At 42.3% G+C, this 15,602-nt stretch overlaps 1 protein-coding gene across 5 annotated transcripts; it reads left to right on the top strand.

Annotated features, from left to right (window-relative positions):
- Nucleotides 1–2,035: 2,035 nt before the first annotated feature.
- Nucleotides 2,036–10,128, top strand: LOC112280083 (uncharacterized). 5 transcript variants are annotated; one of them, XM_090249262.1, is made up of 6 exons: nt 2,036–2,236; nt 2,996–3,106; nt 3,267–3,529; nt 4,300–6,284; nt 7,671–7,817; nt 8,323–10,128. In XM_090249262.1, exons 4-6 carry the CDS (start codon nt 5,278–5,280, stop codon nt 9,443–9,445), a joined length of 2,277 nt encoding a protein of 758 aa, XP_090105388.1. In that variant the 5' UTR covers nt 2,036–2,236; nt 2,996–3,106; nt 3,267–3,529; nt 4,300–5,277; the 3' UTR covers nt 9,446–10,128. The 5 variants fall into 5 exon arrangements, with proteins under 5 accessions (XP_090105388.1, XP_073389080.1, XP_090105387.1 ...); XM_073532979.2 differs by having other exon boundaries at nt 2,036–3,106; nt 3,267–3,968; XM_090249261.1 differs by having other exon boundaries at nt 2,036–3,529.
- Nucleotides 10,129–15,602: the final 5,474 nt, after the last annotated feature.

Genomic DNA, 15,602 nt, shown 5'->3' with positions numbered 1-15,602 from the left:
CCCCCATTCTAATATCCTTAATTTTTCACCTTCCAAGTGGCTTCTCTTCCTTGGATGCGAAGAATCAAATCGGAATGAAGCTCCAATGTTCTGAAACTGGGTTTTTCCATTAGCAGGAGAAAAAGATTTTCACAAAAAAATACAAAAAAAAATAAACAAATAAACAAGGGATTGAATGAAGAGAATTCCTGGCAAAGTCCGGTGGATTCCGGTTCCAGAAGGAGGCCCATTCGCATGGCTCCATGTCTCCGTCGTGGAAAGCCCACGCCGTAGTTGTGCAGAACGAAAGCAAGAGGGGGTGAAGTTCCAGAATCATTCTCCAGTTGCAATCTTTTTCTTTTTTTTTCTTCCTTGGTACCGATCGCAGTGGTAGTAGCAGCAGCAGCAGCATTACCCAACTGCTTCCTTTCTTATGGGAGGATAATGAATCTCCCTCTTGCCTCATGGCCCGCTTCTGATTAAGCTCAGAACATTCCTGCTGAATTTCAGCTGGCAGTCAACAAATGCTCGATAGGTGTTTTCACGGCGCAGCATGGGTTCCACCTCGTTGCGAGAAATGCACATGTTGCTTTGGCATCTGGTCTCCATTGCAGGTTGCAGAAGAGTAACACCGAGGTCATGGTCTCACGAGTGGTTCACAGTCGTCACCACCACAACCCCCATCTCTCTCTTTCTCTTCCTTTTCAAATGGCGTTCCAACGCTCCTGCATGCTTTGAAAAACATGGGCCCTAGTTTCTTTTTACGATCCTTGGGTCCTAGCCTTCAGCTCTGACCAGAATTGATCAGTTTTTCAGCAACTTTTTTCTTCCTCAATTCCACCGTAGTTCTAGGTCGGATTACGAACTATGTACACATCGGAATCTACGTCGACGTTTCAGATGCACTTCTTGTCTACCTTCAAAAGGGTGTACTTTTAGAAGTTGTACCTACGTGATGTTGGCTTGCAATACCCATAGTAAACAATCTTTTTTATATTCTGTATAGAAATGATTTACTTTGACTATTATTGTATAGTTGCAGTAGATCTTATTCTTCCGACGTGGCATCTATATCAGAGCATTCAAAATGACAGCAGAATACTTACTATTCAAGTCGATTACAATTTGAGATTAACAGACAACTTTCACATCCGAGGAATTTCGAATAAAATCAAACTGCTCAGGCTGCATGTATACAGGTTCCTTACTGCTTCCACCCAATTCTTTTTTCTATTTCCAAGGAAGTTTTTAAACACTAGAAAAAGAAAGCACAGAGCCCCCCACTTGTTTCACTACCCATGTTACGCTTCCAGGCTCCGATCATTACAGTGATTAGTGTAGCAGAATACTGATATTAGTTACGACTAACAGTGGTTGCAGGGAATTTCCCGGAGACAAGCCTGCAGCGAGTGCAGCAGCCGGGGGACTTGGATCAGTAAATAAAGAGTGAGGTAGGAACAGCGTGCAAGAATCCGAGAGGACATCCGAGTTCGGATATCACCTTCGGCACGTGCAAGTGATGCAGTCTGTGTGGTCAAGGAAACCGAAGCCCCACAAACGGGCTCAAGAGTGTGCCTCAGGACCGAGTCATGAGATAGGAAAGCTGGGCGTGACATACTAGTCGGAATGGCTTGCAGCCGGCCATTAAAGATCAGGCGGAATGGGACCTGTGAAATGCGGCTCAACCTGCTTTAGTGCAAATGGTATCTAATGGAAAGGGATGGATGGCAATTTCTCGGTTTTCCGGCGCTGAGTTCACTCAGAATTGTTGAAACCGCACGCTTGAGCATGCATCCCTTGCTCGTGGGCAAAGTTGTGTCCGTAAGGTTATATTTGGGGTGCGCGAATTTTAGCCATGATCTCGTTCAGCCGCGCTGGCAAAGGCAAGTGTGACCACAAATAATGTTTTTACGCGGCTGGTTCTGGCGTGGGACCTGGGTCTGGCCAATGAGGGTGCTGGTCGTCCCTTGATCGAGTTCCTGCATCCTTCCTCTTGTCCTTTGTCCTCTGAATGAGACACCATCGTCCGCCAGACAATCGTTTGTACATTCACCATTTGGCAGAGGATTTTTTTAGATAAACTTGGATTCATGCTGGGTCGACAGCACTGAGGGATTCGAACGTCAACCCTCCAGAGAGTCTTTTGGTCAATGGAACTGGTGTTGTTAGAGAAGGTGGTTATGCTCGGGCCTGCAGCGAGGGTGATTTTTCATTAGGGTGACTTGCAGTGGTTTCCCATTGCTCTCACCCTTGCAGTGTACAGCTCAAACCCTTCTGTAGGTTATTCATGGAAGGAGACTTTGAAGTACAAAACCTTGAAGTGTGCTTGAAATTTATAATGATCAAAGATAGGTCTGAGCATACGATGTCGAGCTCTAGAACTAAACATTTCGCTTACTATATAGTTAATCAGATTCTAATTACCCAATTTGCACAATACGATACCTTTGGTGGTCCTAATGTAACTGCTATTTGTCTCGTTTCACTGAACCGCTTAGATTGAACTTCTTCGATTAGGACTTATTACCATTTGAGGGACATTCTCTCTTTCCAAATCCGCGTTTAACGATCAAGTACAGATTTGTAAAAGAATAAGTTAGGGCTAACCATAGCTCAGTCGCTTTGCTTTTGCATGCCGCACCAGAGTTAATCTCCCGGCCATTTGGATGTAGAGTGGTGTGGCAGAGCCAGTTGCATGTGTAAATTTATCGCTGGTTTTGTGTAGAGCATATTTGTTTTCTAAGCGGTACTTGTGTCACTGATTTAGTGCTAAACTACCAACCTCTTAGAAGCTCCTTCACAATATCGAAGATTTCAGGGAGTTAGAGGATTACCCATCTGATTTATTTAAGTCAATCAACTTATTCTGTCCAGTCCTTCTGGCATGTCAGACTGGCCCTTTGTGCGCCATGTCAAAGTCTCTGCAAGGCTTTTGTAAGTTTCTGGAAGAGGAAGTCTTATTTGTAGGTGAGCAATTTGTACATGGGCATCTTCATGATTCCACTGTTCAATACAGACGTGTACTCAGTCAAGTGCCGCGGTCACACTTACGGCCTCAACTACGGACTATTTGTTCAACTTGAAGTATTACAGGTCTGTCATTAACAGATAAAACAGACACTACAAGGTACTGAACACTCCCGATGACTACGATTTTTTCTCTGCGAGCACACACCACCCCCCCACAAATAATAGTATAAGAAGCTCGGTACCCAGAAACTTACCATATTTGCGGAAGTTTGGAGTAAATTCTGACCTCTGACTGGTGCGATGATTGCTTTGTGAAGGTGAAGCTGAGGCGAACCTGCCTTGGCTGGCTCCTGGTACGTTAGAAATGGGTGCTACACTATGTTAGCAGATGTCTACAATCTCAACAACCAACACCAAAGCATTCACAATATCTGGTTGTCAGATCGTGTGTGGAACCGATCGAGATGAGGGTGCTGGAAGATGGGCGAAACCACCCACTTGCTTAAGTTAGCCCTTCCTGCTTTCCGTCAGGCCCAGGCCCTTGTCTTGCAATCAAAAGTCCGGTGTCGACTCCACCAAAGTAGGTTGACAACTCTGCGACATGCTTGAAACAAAATACATGATTGTTCGTCGAAGCTGAGGCAGTACTTCAGAGTGTGCTGCAGAGCTTGACATTGTTCGTATTTGGAGGAAACTTAGTGGCTGACAGGAGATTCTTAGTCAGACTACTTAAGAAAACAATCGTCTCTTTCCTTCAAGAATACATTTCAGGGATTGAGTGAAGACTTAACTAAGCATCTCGGTCATTAATTTCATGTAAAGTGCAATCATCAACGCCCTCTTCATGTTCCCAAATGTACAGCTCCCATGTCAATGAGGGCCAGAGATGTAGTCATTTAATTGAGGGCAGGAAAGCGGTGTAGCGTTGTGTTCCTTCCATTCCTATCTTCTTGGGGATTCTGGTGGATGCACAGCAAGGCTGTGTGCTCGCCGATGTCGGCAATGAAGTGCCGTGTCGGGTAAGGAAACATCAGCAGCTACTATTCGGTTCTAGACCTACTCACTGTACTTGAGTATAGAAGCCTAGCTCGATGGAGGGTAAGCGTCGGTGATTTATTATTCTTATGGGTTGTTTTCAAGGCGTGAGATCTTTAGCCGGTGCCTGTGAAAGGTTCCGACTCGCAGAAAGTAGTGCTGGAAAAAATCTGAGGTCAGAATTGGGGCTGAGAGTTTATGCGGCAAATGGGTCACAAGAATCGATGCAAACCCAATACTTCGGTGCGATCAAGTAGCGGTGTGATTATTCTATATGTTTTGCTTCTTACTCGTGTGGCGAAATTTGATTCATAGGATATACAGAGGCGAGGGATTTCGACAATGAGCTAGCGCAGACCGTGCGGGGCGGAGCACGGGAGGGGGATGAATCGAGCGCGCAGGATTCTGGTGGCTATTTACGAGGCTGATCATGGATGTAGGGTGAGCAGTAGGATGCTTTTATTCAGAATTTTGGTGGAGAATTTTAAACGCAGGGTCCACGCCTTCGAAGAAAGTTGAAAGAAGGGCTTTGCGGGGACTCACAGAATCAGATGCTAGGGAATTCACCGTAGAGAACTGTTGCCGGTTCAGGATTGTCTCAAACAGTCTCATTCTTACCTGTAATGTAACCCGTAGGGTTTCAGCAGGATTTCTCCACAGATGTCATGAGCTTTGAGAGCTGTGGGGTTTCTCCTAGCATTTGTGAATGACTGCGAAGAGCGATCATGGAGCTTCTTGAAGGCTGTGTGATCCATTGATGCTTCTGAAAATGCATAATGTGAAGTGAACATTTATGAGTTGCAGTTGGGCGGCTCAACGGACTAACTGAATGACGATCGGTTCTGAGGACAAGAGTGCATCTCTTCTCACTAATTAGATTGTACTCGCTGGGTGCTGTGCTAGTTCGCTTCGCACGTTTCAGGGCACCTACAAGAGTACACGGAGTCAACGCACTTGCGGGAGGATCTCAGTCTAAACCCTTAGCATACACTGTCTGTACCCCAATGTACTCGGGCAATCGTAATAGTACTCTCTCTCCTTGTCACTCTGCCCTCCAGTCAAACCCACACACTTCAGGCAATCAAGTCCAGCCTTCTCGTAGTCCTTTCCTGGTCTCTCAGTTGTGGCGTCGAGCCACTCTGGTAGTCTCGGCACTTGCCGGTTGCAGGAGTAGCGTCCAAGTTCAGTTTCACACTAGAGTTTTACCATATGGCCACCATGGAGGTTCCCAACTTAGGCTATTCGGCGTTCGGCGTCATCGCGGATCCATACTGAGAGCTACGCTTTGTGGCCATGGCTGACAAGGCCCCAAATGAGGAGGGCAGCCAGTGCGATAGCACTCTGGACCAGCTTCTGCAGAGGCAGGACCAAACTAATCAGGAGGCGACGGTTTCTCTTTCCAATTCAGGAGCTTCCATGGCCGAGCCCTCATCAGAGTACTTGACGCTGACGACGTCTAATCCCTGGACGGCATTCAATGTTTCTTCTCCTTTGAACTCAGATCTCCAAACCGCAATAAACGGTCTCTACCGCACTTCACAGCCTCCACCTTTGTACCTTCTAACCAACCCGCTTGCTGAATTTCCATGGCTTTTAGAGGACCAAACAATCGAGTCCCATCAGAGAGGAGATTCTAGATGGGCGTGCAATCTAGATTCACATGACCCTGATCAGAGATGCAGCACACACAACTCGTTGTCTACATCTCATGGTGACCAGCTTCGAGGAGACATCTTGGAGAGAACTGGAGTTGGAAATTCCGGCCCACCGTTGTTGTCACAATCTATGTGGAGAGATTCAATCAAGGAAGAGCCTGCTTCGAGCCTCACAAGTGCCGGCTCTCCTGCCCGGTCAAGCAAAGTCGCAAGGAAAGAATTTCAGGGACATGGGACTCCCCGTGGGAACTACGGTAGCAGCTCGAAATCAGATGCAGAACCAGTGCCGCGGTTTGATAGGACAACCAGCTCCGAAGAACTCTCAATTCCCAGTCATAGTCCGGTACAATTTGGTGGTAGCTCCCAAAGTCCCTTTCCCAGATCACAGAATTATTGGCCCACATCTGTGTCTCCTCGGCTGTCTGAAGCAATTCAAGGGGCTGGCGGCTCCGTAACGACTTCTGCAGGGACTTCCAACACCTCGTTGTCGTCTGAGTCGACGAGTAATGCAGGTGATGAAGATGAGGTGGAGAAGGAGGTCTCAACAACAGGTAGCGAGGGCACCAGTACTGGAAAAAGGAAAATGTCTGAAGCATCAGCTAGCGGAGAAGCTGGAGGGACGGATCCCAAAAAGTCGGAGCCCAAGTAAGCATTTTAATCTGCCTATTTCACTCATTTTGTTCTCACAATTTTCTAGAACTTTGAAACTGCAATTCAGGCAGGCAACGTTGATATCATGAAGGAATCTCTCAACGGTTCCCTTGAAAGCCGTTGACAACGATTGAACACACGATTCTATGATGGCGTCCGTCTGAACTCCAGGCTTGTTTGATGCCAATACTAAAATACTAGTGTCCGAACGATTCTTAACTTTGGAGAAGAGAAAAATAAAAAGATAAGTTCTGGACGTAAATTTCGTTCAGCAAGAACTGGAATGATTTCCACAAAAAGTTTCAAGTAGAATTATGAAAGGGACTATTCACTATCTTTAATTTTAGTATATGCTGGACCATATTGTCATTCGTGTCAGGAATATCCTGGAGTATTTTTCCCCTCGCTTAGCACTTTCCACAAGTAGATCTGTGCATCTCGAGACTTTTTCACCAGTGCATATTCTAAACACTTTGTTGAAAGCATACCATCATGTTAAGCATGTCGACGAATTCTACCTTCACTGTGGACTTTTATTCTTTCACAAATAATGCGAGGGGTAGACCTGGTTGCGTGAGCTCCACTAGAAGTCCACATTGAATCATATGACAATGACATGAGTGTTCTAACAGTCTCGCCAGCTAGGACCCTCGCAATTCAGAACCGCTCTGTGTAGACGGAACCTTAATCCGTGCATCACAATGAAGTATTGAGCACATCGTCCTCGTCCACAGATGTTCTGATCTGCAAGATGAACCCTCCTTTTGACCAAATTCGGTTTGATGAAGAAATATCATGGAATGAGGGGTTCATTGACAATATTCATGCATGTTCGGACGTCATTCTATTTGAACCGACTTTTTCTGCTTGATTTCACTCCGAGAAGCTTAAAAAGGAACAATTCAAGTTCGATTTACTTGGCCTAGGTCTGCCTGGATGTTAAGACATATTAGTCTGCGATTAGAGACTGTGTGTAGGGTAGACAATTTTGATACCCGGGAGATTTAAGAAACATTATAGCTTTAGATTCTGGACGCGTTGGCAACTGATTGGTTTAAATTTTGGGCAGACCATCCGCCGCATCATTCAAGTCAAGTTACCTACTCAGTATCCTCACTGAAGTCTAATAGAGTTCGTTCCATTGAAATATTAGAGGTCTGTGTCATTTGACATTTTTATAGTTTTCCTGGCACTTTTACTTGGACAAGGGTTTTTGCAGTGTTCTCATGGAAAATTATGTAATTGTGACTGCAAAAGGGGTTACAAGGGCCTGGGGTTACTGCAGTAGACTTGAAATCACATTAGGTCAACAGTAATATAGGCTCTTTTCTGACTACAATGTAGAGATTATGAACAATAATACTTTCAATGATTTGGCAGAAACAAGCCGAGGAAACGAGGAGGTGCTAAGAGATTAAGAGAACCCAGATATGCTATCAAAACCAGAACTGATATGGATGTCCTCGATGATGGTTTCAAGTGGCGCAAGTATGGGCAGAAAGCCGTGAAGAACAGCCCTCATCCTAGGTAAGCTTTAATACCTTTTTTATGACTTGAAGTTCAACTTTTAACTTGTAGTATTCTGCAGTAATCAACTGCTAGCCTATCGTAGTACGACAATATAAGCTGAGATAAAGTTTTCAGCAAATTCATGAAGTTGATCCATGTCTGGATGTCCCAATTGTTTTTGCTTAGATTACAGTGGCTAGTCAGTGCAATTACTAAAACCACAGGATTGACTGACAGAACTTATTATGATCGCAGATCATGACTAACCCTGCTGTTGCCAACCCCCATTATATCATAGAAATGTTATTTTGTCTCAATTATATTATTGGCGATGTAGCAGCTAGAACATAGTTGTCCGAGATACTGAAGTAAGCTCACGTAGGGAGTTGTGCAGACCACGACCAAAGCGCTAGTGTTTGTTCTTTAATCATTTAATGGTTAGAAATTTATTTCAGAGAAACCCAGCCAACAACTTCCAAGGGACAGTTGACCTACTTTATTTTGTGTTTATTGCATGCTGCAGAAATTACTACAGGTGCACGACACCCCTTTGCCCGGTGAGAAAACGAGTCGAGAGATCAAAAGAGGACGCAGGCCTGGTGATCACAACCTACGAAGGCACCCACAGTCACCAAACACCGAGTTTCCATCGACCTGGAGGGGGCTACTTCGGCGACAGACCGCAGGTGGGTGGTGGGCTCTTTCTGAACCCTGGACAGAGTCCTCTAGGTTCTGGTTCCAGCCTGTTGCCTCTTCCTCCAGGCTTCGACCTACCGTCTCTCCAGCAAGCAGCGGAACTTCGAAATCCACGAGGCTTGCAGCTCAATCAGAACTTTCAAGGCTCAAACCCGCGGCAGCAATTGAACCCTATGGTTAGGGGGCCTTTTGGTTTCCCAGGGCAAGACAGCATATTTAGAGCGTCGCAGTTGCTTGGATTACAAGACCCGGCATTCGATCCCATTAAACAAGAACAATTCCATTTCAATGCGCAACCCTCGGATTTCATATCTAGGAATATACCGAACTTGTCACAGCTCCCCATCCAGCAGCAATTCGAGCAGCCTGGTTCATCCTTAGCAGGTTCCGGACCAGGGCCGGCACAATCGCCGGACCGGCCAATTTCTGAAAATGACAGCATGCAGAGATCAGGCTCCGGGATTATCCCGCAAATTAGCTCTCCACTATTACGGGGTTTAAATTTCCCCAACTTACCATCAAGCCATATGGGTCCAGCTTCTAGCTCAAGTACACTGTATGAGCCTGATTCGTCTAGCCTCACTATGAGTAGGGGGCAACTTAGACATGAACCATTAGTAGGAGGTAGCAGTAGCCGAATTGATCAAAGCCTTGAAACGCTTATTAGACGCCCCCAGTTGTCATTAGAATCCGAACCATCTGATCGGTCGATCGGAGGAAGCCACGGTCTCGGCTCCGGGATGGACCAACGGACACGAACGGGTCTGCAGAGGACTGTCCTGCCGACGATGCAGGCTCAGGTTCAGCAGACGAGACCAGGAATTGAGAGAAACTCGCCTAGTGAACAAGCCTCCGAGGCTGTAGTAGTCGTGCCACCGGATGTGGCCTTCGGGGAGGGTCTGCTGCAGGACATGGTTCGACACGGAACACCCAAGGCGAGCAGGAGCTGAGCCCATGAGGTCTATCTATCGCACACATCGTGGGCAGACAGAGAGGGAGAAAACGTTCCCCTCTCTGCCCCCCTTCACCACACGAAACAATTTTGCTGGATGTTTTTTTTCCCCTTATTTATTCTTGTTTGCATTTAGTTTCATTTCACCATTTCCGTGCCGGCCTGATGCACATTGCATTATTGGTGAGCCCGCTCGCTCTCGCAGCCTGGCGCCACAGCGACAAGGCTACGACACTGCTTGGGATGCCGTTTCTAGAGATGCCGTCCGTCCGTCCGTCTAGTTAGGTAGTAGGTAGGTACCTGAAGGGGTGCTAGTGCTGGTGCTGGTGTTGCCATATGTATGGGGTGTGTGTGTCGCTGTTGGAGTCACTTGGTGATGTCCTCAGCTCAAGCGCGTGAATGCTCACAGGCCAAGTCGCACTATCACCCTGCCCTGCCCTGCCCTGACTGCCTGCTGCTCCAGTACTCTTGATTGATTACAGTAAGTATCATCAACCCCACGTAGGAAGAGGAAGGGGAGGAGGCTGACGAGGAGCAGGATGATTGTACCCATTACGTAGCCCCGCAGGACAGTTTTTGACAACCAGTTTTGGGACCATTTGCATGTGACAGAAGCGACCAGGTCCTCTCCTTCGGGTTCTCTCACAGGAAAACAGGAAAAAAACATACTGCTTCTTCATCTACCCCGTCTCTCTCTCTCTCTCTCTCTCTCTCTCCCAGTTGTAATATCCTTCTTAAGATTGTGCCGTGTTCATAAATGCACCTTCAGGACGCTTTTCACCACACACACAAAACTTTCTCTTTTCTTTTGTCTTGAACAGTTTGTTCACTCTCACTGCACAGTCCGCATTTTCATGTCACCTTCTTCAAAACTTCGACTATTATAGCACTTGGGATAGTAACAGATTGTGAGCTTTTTGAAACTGTTGTGGAATGGGATGATCATAGCTGTGGAAGTTTTTCTTTTGACACAAGGAAAGCGAAACTTTACTGCAGAGGAAAATTATACAAACACGTGAGTTGGCCAGGGCCGGCCTCCACGTAGTACCCTTACTACTAAACTAAGATTGACCCACCTACACAGGACTTACTAATCTCCGTTGGGGAGCTCTTGAGGCCCATGTTGCTACCGTCTCATCGACTCACCACTGAAAACGGAATGTTTCAATTAGTTACCCTTACTACTAAACTAAGATTGACCCACCTACACAGGACTTACTAATCTCCGTTGGGGAGCTCTTGAGGCCCATGTTGCTACCGTCTCATCGACTCACCACTGAAAACGGAATGTTTCAATTAGTGTTGGCGCTTGATTTGGTGTCTCCTTGACCCTTGCTTGTGTCGAAGCCCAAGCAATCCTTCCATAGTCCACTAGGCAGAGCCACATTGTTCTTAAGGCCACAGTCGATCGTTGACGGCGACATCATTTCTCTCAATCCAAAGGTTCCAGACGATGATCCCCGCAGTAGTAACCACTGCGAGCTCACTTTTCTGTATCTACGCGGTATTCCATGGGCAAAAATCCCTTGTTTCGACGTGATCTGAAGAGTTTGGGGGGTTTGGTTTCCGCGGTCGTTATTCTGATTTGAACGCGGTGTTGGGTTTGTGTGGCTGCCTCTCCTGTCACCACTGCTCTCTGGCCTAATTTGTGCACCAGGTACACTTCGCCATCCCCTTCTTGCTCTTCATGTAAGTGGCCCTGGCTCGCTCTGCACTACGAGCTTCTCCAATGTACTACTACCCCACTTCCACACTCTGTTGGCCGCCGAACATTCCCAAAACGTGTGGATCATTGTTTCGGCTATCCCTTCGGCGCAGACAGGACAACTTTGGGCAACATTCACGTTCATTCTTCCTCTCAATATATTGACAGCAACCGCACAATGCCAAACGAGCCACAGGAGGCCGGCTTCCTTTCTTGTGCGTTTGTCCCAAACATTGAACCCATCTCAATTTGTATGTGTGGCAAGACCCCCCCCCCCCCCACTTTGACTCCACGACAGCTGGGATCACATATCGTTGCCGCAGGAGTAACCTCCCCAACTGTGCCGAATAATCCAGAATTGAACCGTGGTCCTTCCACCTGAATCTCCCCGGATCCCATTGGAAGCGATCTGTTCGACCATAGAATAGTTGTAGGGTGTGTCTCTGCTGGCCTCGTTTCACTTGCACTACCCGCACCCTATGAGTGTGACCATAGACCGTGGTGCCAGCGTTACTGCCTACAGGCCAGCCCATTCTATCTCGTGTTGAGCCATGATCTGTTGATCCATAGGTAGATGGATACATTTAACTTGTCCCATCATTCTTTCTATATAAACCGTGGTATTTAGGACTTCTCCAACAATCATAGGAGGTAAGTAGATACTCTTTTCTAATTCCTCTTTGGATAACAAATGGAGAACGTGGAGATCTATTGGCCCTAATACATGCTTCAAGATCACAAAACATGAGTTTTACCATTCAAATAAACTCTTGAGGCAAGCCAAAGGTTTCCATAGCTCTAAACATGAATTTCCAATCTATCATATTATAAACTTTAGAAAAGTCAATTTTAAGAAATAGAAGTGGATGCCTAGATTGTTGTACCTATATAATTATTTTCTGGGATAATAATAAATTGACCAAAATATACTCCTAGGTAAGAGGGTTGTCTAATTTAGGCTAATAATTTTGGATAGGATTGGTTATATCCATAATTAAAGAGCCTTTGCAAAAATCTTGTAACTAATATTAAGTAAGGTTATTTGCAATCAATTTGTGAGATAAAATTGAGAGCCACCCTTATACAATAAAGCAATTAGTCCTTTAGTTATTCTTGGAGGCAAGTGATCTAATAACATGTTAGTTTGTAACATCTCAATTTTTTTTACCTTGATCATAATTCAAAAGACTATGTAGAATTCAATAATTATTCCATTCAATTTGGATGTTTTTTTGGAATGCATTGTATTCAAGGCACTAACAAGCTATTGGTCATTGTAGTGCTGATATCATCTCTTTCATAGTATGAGTGAGCAAACCCTGCAATACTTACACACAAGCAAGGTTCTTTGTAGCAAACTATTCTCTTGCCTTGTACACTTTGGAAAAGTATTTTTTATAGATGTATGATATTATTGATGGATTATAATGGATTTGTCCATTTTCATCATCCATGGCTATAAGTTTGTCGGTTCCCTTGCAATCTTTGTAGGCTTTAAAAAAATCTTCGGATCCTATATCATCCACATTCTTCTATTTTATTTGACTTTTGAGCCATGGACTATGGAACTTCGTTTTTCTAATACTTGTAGCTCATCCACACAATTGATTAGTTATGCTTGTAAAAAGACATTCCCTAATATCCATTGGATTGTTGAGACGGTTGTAACTAATCTTGTATGCAAGTACTCCTCTTCTTCATAAGAAATGGCATCTTTACAAATACAATATTGTTTGTAAAATCTGATACAATGATGCATTTTATTAAAGAAATTCAGATTTATACGTGCCATATACAATTGCCAAATCTCATCTTGACCTTTATAATATGTAAGTAGGCTATGCTCATCACATACATGACATACATCAATGATATTATCTCCATGGCTTTTATATTTGCTAGATGTTGTCTACTTTTTTGTGTTAGTCATGAGTAAATTCAATTAAGTATAGCCATTGGTCTCCTTTTTATCCATCTTTAGCTATGCCAACTAAAATTGATGGTGCTTGCAATTGAAAACAAGTCTTCTACTTCTAACCTAGTTATTAGAGATAAGAAGATGCATTGCTTTGTGTTTAAAATCATCACTTTATTGGCATTGGACTTGTTGTTCCATCTTTCAACAAAGTTCTAATCTCCTACTATGAACCACCTTAATTCTCACGATAATTCATTGATAAGCTCAAGCCAAAGCATGTATCTCTTCGCAATGATATTTGAGGCGTAAATGTTAAGTAATGCCATATCCTCCTCTATTGTTCCTATCAAAAGTAATCATTGGATTCTACCGAAACAACAATGATGATTCTAATTAACTAGCAATTGGAGGCAAGATGCAATTGAAGTGCACATCTCTTTGCTCCTTGCACCATTGGAATCATGACTATTATTATAGGTTGTTGTGGCTTCAATTCTATAAAATCTTCCATTGGCCTATAGCTTTGTATACAAAGTTGTGAGCTTTTGTCCTTTCAATTTATACTCTTAAAAGTACAAGAAATCTAGCCCAAGCATAAATTTATTGTATTAATTTTGCATCATATCTAATTTTAAGGATTGTTAAGATTCTATATATTTTACAACATAATCATGACTTTCATTTGAAATTTGGTGTAAGTAGGGAGTTGAATTGTTTAAAAGATAAGATGCATATAATAAATTATAGTATGCCTCAATGTCAATAAAGGCATTTTATACATTGATATTTGGATGCACTAGTTATTTAGTTCATTCTGGCCAATAAACAAGAAGATAACCATGGTGGTAGTAGGGACATTCACGTCTCATTCTAAATTCCCTACCTCTGCAACTATTCATAAAATACATGAAAGAGATGTATCATGATTTTTATAACAACATGACATTGTCATGTGATAAAATAATTATATAGTAAAAAATAAAAATATGGATGTTATTATAGAAGAGCCTAGGAAAAAGATGTAGTAAAAAAATAAGTATAAAAGATAGAAAGATAGTAAAAGATTTAGTCTTAATGCTGTTTTTTTTTCTAGAAGAAACTTCTATTTATTTTGTAGAGGCGTAAATGAGTCAAATCAAAGTAAATGAAGTAAAAGAATAATATAGGCATGTGTAGGAGGGAATTAAGAGTAGTTTTTAGCAAGCTTTACCTCAAGAAGCTAAGAATTAATACCCGCAAAAGACTAGTTGTCAACCTAGATTGAAATCAAACCTTGAGGTATAAAACTGCATACCTAAAGTGACTTTAGAGTTCTTTGGTAGATTAAAGAGTGCAATTTGAGAACAAACTTGAAGAGAGATTTTTAAGCATTGGTTTTATGTCAATTAAATCAATATTGAGTTTTTAAAGGATTTTTAAATTTAGTAATGTTCTTGATTGGTTTAGATTTTGAGCAAAAAAAATATGTTTACAAATTTGAAGATTTCTTGAGTTTTGTAATATATATAGAGGTGAATTTTAGAAAATGTGTTGGTAAACTAGTTAAAAACGTGTGCAAAATTTTTGAGATCAATTAAATAGTTAGATCAAAGTAAGTGAAGGTTTTTGTGGATTGAGGACTTAGAAATTGGAATTTGAGGGTCAATGAGTGTTTCTAAGATCTTTATCAATTTTTCAATTGGATTGAAGTGAATTTTTTTTCTGTGGATATTAAACTTGATTTCCAATGTTTATGTGAAATTTGAGAGTAATTCAATGATTCAAGGAGGTATAGATGTTAGAAGTTCAGCATTTAGGTTGGAGTAGGAGGCCACCTAATACCCTTTTGAATTATCTTGTGTTTCTCTCAATTGATAAGTGCAATTGATTTCATCCTTCTTATGCTTAGTATATTAAGAAGTATGAAAATTTTGAATTGATATCAATGGTTTGATTATTAGTTGTTAAGATTCCAATTTTCTATAAGATTAAATTTAAGATTTGTCTATGATTTGGTTAAGACTTAAGATTTGGTCTAGGGTTTGATTAAGATTAAGATTTGTTTAGAATTTGGTTTAGAAATTCACTAAAGGTTGATTAAGATTTTTTTAGGATTTATCTAGGATTTAGAATTTTATTAGAGTTTTATTAGGATATAACATAAGATTTGATTAAGGCTTAATTAGGATTTCAATTAGGATTATATTAAGATTTCTATTTTTAATTTTTTTTAGGATTATTTATTACTTCTTTAAAGATTTAAATTTTTAATATTTCTTTGAGATTACTGTAATTTTTTTAAAGTTTTATTTTTATATTTCTTTAATATTTTTAATTATTTTTCTTTAGAATTGGTTTAGAACTTCTTTGTATTTCTTTTATAACTTCTTTTGAATTTATTTTGAATTGATTAAATTTTGATCAAAATTATTAAGATCTACTTAAGGTTATTTAAGAGTCTATTAGACTTGATAGGATTGTTCTTGCATTTCTAATTATCTTCTACAACTAGGCACGTGATGCATTTTCAAGCAAGAACACATATAATATGAC

The sequence above is a fragment of the Physcomitrium patens genome, chromosome 3, assembly GCF_059467195.1.
Source record: "Physcomitrium patens ecotype Gransden chromosome 3, ASM5946719v1, whole genome shotgun sequence".
In the NCBI taxonomy this organism is placed as follows: Eukaryota; Viridiplantae; Streptophyta; class Bryopsida; order Funariales; family Funariaceae; genus Physcomitrium; species Physcomitrium patens.
Note: the sequence above shows the minus strand (reverse complement) of the source record. Positions and strands in the feature narration are given on the sequence as shown.